The sequence below is a fragment of the Bactrocera dorsalis genome, chromosome 4 (assembly GCF_023373825.1).
Source record: "Bactrocera dorsalis isolate Fly_Bdor chromosome 4, ASM2337382v1, whole genome shotgun sequence".
Classification (NCBI taxonomy): Eukaryota; Metazoa; Arthropoda; class Insecta; order Diptera; family Tephritidae; genus Bactrocera; species Bactrocera dorsalis.
Genome location: NC_064306.1, coordinates 50,734,566 through 50,742,964, shown reverse-complemented (window position 1 = coordinate 50,742,964; position 8,399 = coordinate 50,734,566). Strand labels below are relative to the sequence as shown.

The window sequence follows — 8,399 nt, the reverse complement described above, 5'->3', positions numbered from 1 at the left end:
TCTTGGCTCCATAAGAAAGTTAAGTTCGAAGATGGGCAAAATCGGCCCACTGCCACGCCCACAAAATGGCGGAAACCGAAAACCTATAAAGTGTCATAACTAAGCCATAAATAAAGATATTAAAGTGAAATTTGGCACAATGGATCGGATTAGGGAGGGGCATATTTCGACGTAATTTTTTTGGAAAAGTGGGCGTGGCTCCTCCCCCTACTAAGTTTTTTGTACATATCTCGGAAACTACTATAGCTATGTCAACCAAACTCTAAAGAGTCGTTTCCACATACAGTTCAAAAATGGAAGAAATCGGATAATAACCACGCCCACCTCCCATACAAAGGTTATGTTGAAAATCACTAAAAGTGCGTTAAACGACTAACAAAAAAGTCAGAAACACTAAATTTTACGGAAGAAATGACAGAAGGAAGCTGCACCCAAGCTTTTTTAAAAATTGAAAATGGGCATGGCAGCGCCCACTTATGGACCAAACACCATATCTCAGGAACTACTTGACCGATTTCAATGAAATTCGGTATATAATATTTTCTTAACACCCTGATGACATGTACGAAATATGGGTGAAATCGGTTCACAACCACGCTTTCTTCCAATATAACGCTATTTTGAATTCCATCTGATGCCTTCTCTGTATAATATATAATGATGAAAGCGGAATAAAACTTTACACAAATACGGTTTTTGAGCTGAGGAATCCCTTGTGGAAAAATTGTCGTGATCGGACTATAGCTTTTCAAGGTTCCTGATATCGAACACGAAGAACTTAGTGCCTAACCTAACTTAACCTAATATCGGTAAATCTCTGAGAATTTAATTCTAATTAATTTTACAGCAAAATAAAAAAAAAATATGTAAATGACAAATAATGAAATCTCGATTATCACTTTATCATGCGAGAGTATAAAATGTTCGGTGGCACCCGAACTTAGCCCTTCCTTACTTGTTTAATCTTCAAACCATGTTTTTCAATGAACGGCATTGGATTTCTCCTACCAACAACGCCTACAATACCGATTTTTTTATGGCACGTGTTTTAAATTTCACCCTAAATTTATCTCAAGTTATCGCTCGCACGGTTGGTAGAACGACGGATTGACGGACAGACAGAAAGTCAACCGCTACTCAGTTTATCTCGACATCCTTGTTTAGTTTTAGGTCATACAAACTTATTCTCATCAACTCTAATTTTAGATCGGAGGTGGTTGCCATCACTCATTCAAAGTGCAGCTTCTTTCAGTGAGTTGTGAACTTTTTCCAATAGCAGAGCGGTTGTACTGGATTGGAGCTTACTGACTTTGCACTGGTCAGGGAGTGCATGACCGTTTTAGCAAAAGCTTCAAGCTTCTTTCATATTAGATTTGTATGGATTTTGCCACTTTCTCCTCTATGGTCCGGCTTTTTGCCAAAATGAGATTGAAATATCTCAGTGGACACATCATTGATATTAATAGTTTTAACGAAATTGTAGTAATCTAGAAACGCTTCGACGATCTATAAGGATCTGCAGATCCACTTTTAGCAGTTTATGGTATAGACGAATATCTCTTCAAACGAGATTCATCGGTTTTGGATCAACCGTACGATCTAACCTAACGTAAACCTAAACCTAAACTTAAACGATTAAATATTAAATTGGACGATCCTAATATACCCAATGCGTACATTTCTATATCTACATGTGATTGTGTTAGTTGGCTGAGTGGCTGGTATTCATATTTTCACCACTTGTTTAGAAATCACATTTTCCCTTTGAGAGCTACAGTTTTCTTTGAAAAACACTGATTTCTTTTCATATTTTTCTTTTTCGTTCAAGCAAGAAAGTTTCTCCACAACTTGCAGAGGAGCTTTCAATCTTGATTCGATTTGTGCAACTTTCAAGTGTTTTGATTTGAATGATTGCAGGTCACTTATGTGTATTTGCTCAAATTTATATTGGCGTTCATATGTGTCCAACTAGTAGACGTCGTCGGAGGTAAAAAAAAGTAATTTTACAGTAAATAAATAACAACTGTCAACACTACTGACTCAAGCTCATGCTGAACAAAAAAATTAGCAAGAATTCGACATTTATTTTAAGAAAAATTTTATTCCTCATTTTAATTATCAAAAACTGCACCACCAATCACTTTAATAGCGGTGCGTCCTGCATCAAAGCAGCACCAGCACAGCAACCGGTTTCCACTAATTCCCCAACCCCCGCATCAACATCGGTCATCGCTGTGTCCTCCGCAACACCTACTGTCGTGGTAAATGGTGCATGCACGTCGGGGTCGAGCGGAAAGAGCGCACGCAAATCGGCGACCGGCGCACACATGCTCACCTCCGACATCCGCTTGTACTGGGGCGTCTCCTTGAGCGCATGTCGCCGATTGCGCACCAAAGGCGCCGTGATGTGCGAGAAGCGCGGCGTGGCCAGGCGCACGCGAAAGCCGCAATTGGCCATGTACGCATAGAGCTTGGGATTGTCATAGACGAGCGTTGGCGGCGGATGCCAGGTCTTGAAGTGTTCGTGATAGCTACGCATATTGATGCCGCTGAGGCTGGGGAAGCAAGCGGCCGGCGGCAGCACGTTGCCGTTGGTGAACGGTGTTGCATATGTTGTTGCTGTCAGTGGTGTAGTTGTAAATAGGCTAGGTAGCATTGTTGGTGTTGCGTTTGTTGAGGTAGCCATTGCGGTTTCCATCAGACTCTTGTTGCTTGGTGGAGTGTTGTTGAGCGTTGTTGTTGCGGGTGCGGTGTAAATCATTGTCTTGGTTTTTGTTGCTGTTGCCGTTAGCGTACTATTCGAATGGCAAATTACATTGGAACGCTGTATGAGCACTGTTTCAGTGCGGATTTTGAACTTATCGGACGGGTTATTGCTGTCGGCGGCATTGTTGTTGTCAGTGCTAACTTGGTTTTCACTGGTTGCCGGTGTCTTTGCTGTTTCATGATTTCTGTCAATCAACTTGTCCGGCGATATGCTGGCTGTTGGTGTTTCCGCTTTGGGCACTTCTAGTTCGTGGAAAATGAACGAATAAATGCCATCGCGGCGCTCGAGCTCTTTCAGCATCAGTTCATCGGTAGACAGATTGATATCTATGAAGTCTTTGGTGATGGCAGCCATCTAGTGGAAAGAAAATGAAAGTGTATTGCAGTTAATAGGAGATTTATGGTAGAATTGTAATTTCTTAACAAATTAAGGACTTTCTTAGCACAAAAATCGAACACAAAAAAAGAACTAATATTTCAACTGAGCCAGTGAAACTTCTTCATCTTTTCACCACGAAAACCACGAAAACTGCTTCGGAACTTTACCAATTTTGATTGGGGTTTTAAAAGTTCTCACTATAAAGTACGATTCGTTGAGTGTTCGAGTTCAAAGATGCCAGGGGTCGTTCTTAAGATCTTGCCCGTAGAACTAATTGATATTAATTTAGCATACGGCATTAGACATTGGCACTCATTCGGTTGAAAATAATCATTAGAACTGAACACTTTAGATTAAAAAGAGCATTTATATATACAATCTTTTTCTTTCGAGTTTCCGTAATAAAAATGTGTAGAAATACAAAAAGCCGCAGATTTCCTGCTAGTCATTAACTCTTAAAAAGATTAGTCGTCAGAAGGCGTAAAAACAAGATAAATAATTAGATCTTCGTAGATCCACAAATTGTTTTGAGCTTACCACAAAACTGTTAAGCGGTTATGATCAATTCCAGCTATTTTGCTGGTTTGTCGAAGCCGTGTCTTCGGAGACATTTCGATTACAGTCCGAGGAAAGCTGAGAAATACAGAAGAAAGTGTCTAAATGATTGAACCTCATCTTTCGACTATAAAAGTAACTTAATGTTATTGATAAAAATGTCTATAATGTCTTGACAAGTATTGAGCGTACAGTCAACACCTCTCTGAAGGAAGCTGCACTTCGGGCAGTACGTCTATTGTTACCTTGGAGGCGGTCACCTTTGTTCATAAATCTTATTTCTCTACAGTATCTGTAAATATATTTGAGTTAACCCAATGTTGGACTTACTTGAAGCCTTTTTTTGCCAGAGGGGAATAAGACTCAATATCAATGCGAATTCTCTTTATAAAAGTATTGGAAACTTAGAAATAATTGAGCTTTTACTTTCTATATCACATATATTCATAAAGATCCACACTTTGAACAAGTCCAAGAGTTGGTAGGCGCGTAGGAGGTGATGTGATCCCTGTCTACATAGATAGATCCAAAGGATTTGAGTCTGATTCTACAAATTGCTGGGCAATATAGAATCAGGTGTTCTGAAGTATCCTGTTCCGTGACGCAAAACCCTTAGGTTGATCATATCTCTAAAGCTTGCTAAGTTGTAGCCTCCCAATAACAATTTGGCGTGGCACAATCGTTTTGCCTGCTGCCAGTACCGTTCTCTCCCCAGTCTCTTATCCGTGCGGAGCAACTCTTTTATACTGTGAGACCCCACCGCAATGCACGGTTTTTGCCGTATCATCCTGGAAGCCGCCGCAGAGCGGGTTGGTTCGTTGTCCAATTCATTGCCGGCTACCCTATTTCTGTTCCGGCACCCAGGTACGCTGGTTGCGTTAGTTGCTTTGGAGAGTTTTCGCACCCTGACTTATTGCAAAGACTTCTGCTTCAAAGATGCTCGAAAAACATTCCATTGGTATGGATAGCTTAATATGCGGTTGCGCAATGTCTTCAGTTGTTTTCGAGTTATTAATGTACCATCGCTCCGGTCCGCTTTACTGCCGAGAGGAATGTTAAACATTCTTGTGAGTTTTACCCACTTCGTAACGCCATCTCTTGGAAGAAGGGCCAGTGGTGTGTCCTCTCCTAAGACGAAATTATCTTTCCTTTGTCATACACCTCTGCTGCTTTGAGCAGCTTTTGTTATAATCGTGTGAAGATTGATCTCCCTATGTCAACGAATCTGTTTAAAATTTTAACTTTGCAATGGAATCAGAGCTGCAAAATAGTCAAAAATGTTGCAGAAGTGTTTTGGGAAGTTTACTTTATCTACAAAGCCTTCAGTGAAGGTCGCAAAGTCACCATCTGAGTCGTGCATCCACTTCTAACAAAACAGTGACTAAAAATTATCGCGATGGCTTCAGAAAGATAGCACTAAATCTCAACATCTCTTATGGATCGATTCAACACATTTTGGTTAAAGTTTTGGGTATGAAGCGTGTCAGTGCTGGACTATTGTATTTTTTGAGAAAACGACTTCTAATAGAGGTAGTAAAAACGATGTTTGGCAACCTAGCTGAGGTCCTTAAATTCACCAAATATATACATCATTACTGCTGACGAGACGAGCATATGTCGTCAAAACTACTAGATCTATTCGAACCTACTAATCTAGTGTATGACGCTCTAAAAATATTTCACTTCATATTTTCTCTTCTCCAAACTGCCATTTTTACACTTAAAAAATATTTATAATACCAATTTTAAATCGCTATTAGCTGGCACTCACTTATAATCCTTTAAACGACACAGCAATTTACACTAAATACCGTTAGAATGATATATATATTCTTTTTTCGTCCTTTTTTCCTTCTTTTTGCCTCGTTTTTTACCGTTCGATCAGCGGACTTTAATTGTCACAGTCAGTGCGTAGCCACGGCTGAAATGCGTCTAACGCAGCTGCAGGCGGGTCCGTCCAGCTTAATTGGAACGGCGGCGCAGAAATCCGACAGATTTACATAATTTTACAAACACACACTCATGCCCACATATACCAGCACAAACATATGCAGGAATTAAGCTGCAAATTCTATCGAACGCGTCACACTGCCAACCGCTGCTGTGAGCGATATCACAAACTTTATTTATTTTCAGCAGAATTTTGCAAAATTTTATTTGTTTTTCATTTTTGTTTTACTTTTTTTTACTGTTTTTATTTATGCTCCTCTTTTTGGCGTACAAATTGTCTATTGTGCGGGTATCTGTTTGTGAGAGTGTGTGTGCCTTCCTGTATAGGCGCGTGTCTGGTTGAGTTCAATGCTGAGTATGTAGTGTGTGTGTGTGTGTGTTTGTAATGTAAACCAATTGTCGTTGAACGATCAACAAGAGTTGTTTATAGATTAAAAGTAAATAACGAATGCGTCTGTTGCAAAAAATCGCAACAAAACTCGCAAAAATCATAAAGAGACAAAAGCAAAAAATGGCAAATGTGAAATACACTAACAAAGCTATTACCGGCGCTGAGAAAGCGCGGGCATTTCCAAAAAATCCAAATAAATCGGCTTTTATTCGCAAAATCGTTAGTTTGAGCATTTTGATTTTTTTTCTGTTCCTGTTTCTGTTTCTGTTTAATTTTGTAACTACAATTTCTGTTTTTGAATGCTGGGTGGCAGTGGATTTGCTTGCAACGTGCCTAAACTGCCAAATTTTCACATTCGTGTTATATGAATATGTATGTATGTACGTATGTATGAATAATTGTGTATGTATATGTATCGTTTTTTAGAAATTTGTTTACTTTCAATCACAAACTTGCACATTCAAGCTAAAAAAGTGATGGTTGGCCTGTAGACACCTGTTGCTTTGACCGATTATTCAATGAACACAGATAACTTTACAGTTCATTTATAAATTAAATCTTCGCGATCTGATCAGCCGATTCTTAATGCCCTCTAACAGAAGCTTGTAGGTTGGCTACCACAATAGCCCCATTTTCCAAAATTGGAAGTACTAGGTGTATACTTTATTCGACCTTATAAACTGAACATCCCATCATTTTTCCGTTCGTATTTCCCATCTGAAGTTATAATGCTTTCCTATCATGCTTGCAATTTGTGGACTCTATCCCAAAATCTGTGCCCAGAAAACTTTTAATACTCTGTTCCGATGATAACCGTGATTTTCCAGCGAGGGCGTTTTAGATTGAACGCAATAAATGAAAGCCAGAAGTGGCAAGATCTCGACTTTAAAGCGGATGAGGCAAAACTTTGTATTCGCTGTTTCCAAATAATTTAACCTATCTTGCAACATGAGGCCACATATTGTCACAATCGAAAATTATTTCCTAGTGTCTAGTAGCAAATACCATATGTTTCTGCAATCGCTCGCTCCGATTTGATGAGTTGTTGTCGGTAGCGTTCTCCATTAAAGCTCTCACCCGTTTTTAGAAGCGCGTAGTACAGCAAACCCTTCTGATCCAACAGAATACAGAGACCTTGGCGTCTTGGATATCCGGTTTTGCCGGGGATTTGGTTGGTTGGACAGGTTCTGCATATGATGTTCCGCGTTTAAGGTTGTCGTTATGGTTCCATTTTTCATCACCAGTCCTTTGTTCCGTTCAACATTCTTGACATGCAAAATGGTGTTCCGAATTCTGTTGGCTTCAGTTCATATAGCACTTGTTTGCCGATTGCTTTTAAACGTTTTGAAAAAGCTGATTGAGCCACCTAAAGTTTATATTAAAGATTTCTGTGAGCTCTCTTGTGTTTATCTTCATCGGATAACTTTTCCTGTTTATCGTTATTGTTTTCTTTTTTTTTTGGCGTGGACACCGCTTACCTGGTTATAACCGAGTTTACAACAGCGCGTCAGTCGTTTTGCTTTCACTGTTTGGCGCCATTTGGAAATTTCAAGGGTATCCAGATCCTTCCTTACCTGACCTTTCCAACGTAGTGGAGGGCTTCCTCTTCCTCTGCTTCCCCTGGCTGCGCCGAATACTATCACAGCTGGAGTGTTTTCATCCATTCGGATCTAGAAGAGCCGTTGTCTCTTAATTCGCTGAACTATGTCAATGTCGTCGTATATCTCGTACAGCTCATCGTTCTATCGACTAATGCAGTTTTCCACTGCCGTATTTGAATTTGCCACTATCGGCTCCCATCGTGTTGTTTTTCTTAAGGTGGGTAATTGCAACTCGAGCTTCTTCATGGTCGGGCAATGGAACGTCTGCTCCGTCATCCTCGATTGGGGAATTGAGTTCACCATCCTCTGGCGTTATGTTTCCACTGCTTTTTAGCATGCTGGAGAAGTGTTCCCTCCGTAATATCAGTTCGCTTTGGGCATCAGTCACTAAATCACCTATGGGGGTTCTACAAAAGAATGCTACGGTAATGAAACCTTCTGTTAGTCGCCGTTAGTGTTGTGGTTGCGAGGTCTCTGCTGCGACACGGCAATCCTCATCGTTCCAGCTGTTCTTTTGCCTTTTTTCGAAAACCAGTGGTTTCATGTGCAGCTGTATGTAAGGACCTTGAAATGCAATCCTACAGCTCTCTTATACCAAGTTGAGAGCAGGAGTGCAAGTCGAACAGAAAATCGTTCGGCTAACTGTTGTGACTGCAGCATTTTTTGTGTTTGTTGACGTGCGTTTTTTTACTCTACAGAGACAGGTGGGTAACTTCATTGCAACAAGATAGTGGTCCGAGAAAAAGTTAGGACACTG

General features: G+C 40.2%; 1 protein-coding gene across 1 annotated transcript; it reads right to left on the bottom strand.

The window, feature by feature from the left end:
* Window positions 1-2,074: 2,074 nt before the first annotated feature.
* LOC105227511 (uncharacterized) lies at window positions 2,075-5,708 on the bottom strand. The gene is made up of 2 exons (XM_011206871.2): window positions 5,472-5,708; window positions 2,075-3,121 (listed from the first exon to the last, which is right to left on the bottom strand). The coding sequence occupies exon 2, from the start codon at window positions 3,119-3,121 to the stop codon at window positions 2,138-2,140; it is 984 nt and encodes a 327-aa protein (XP_011205173.2). The 5' UTR covers window positions 5,472-5,708; the 3' UTR covers window positions 2,075-2,137.
* Between the last annotated feature and the right edge of the window lie 2,691 nt (window positions 5,709-8,399).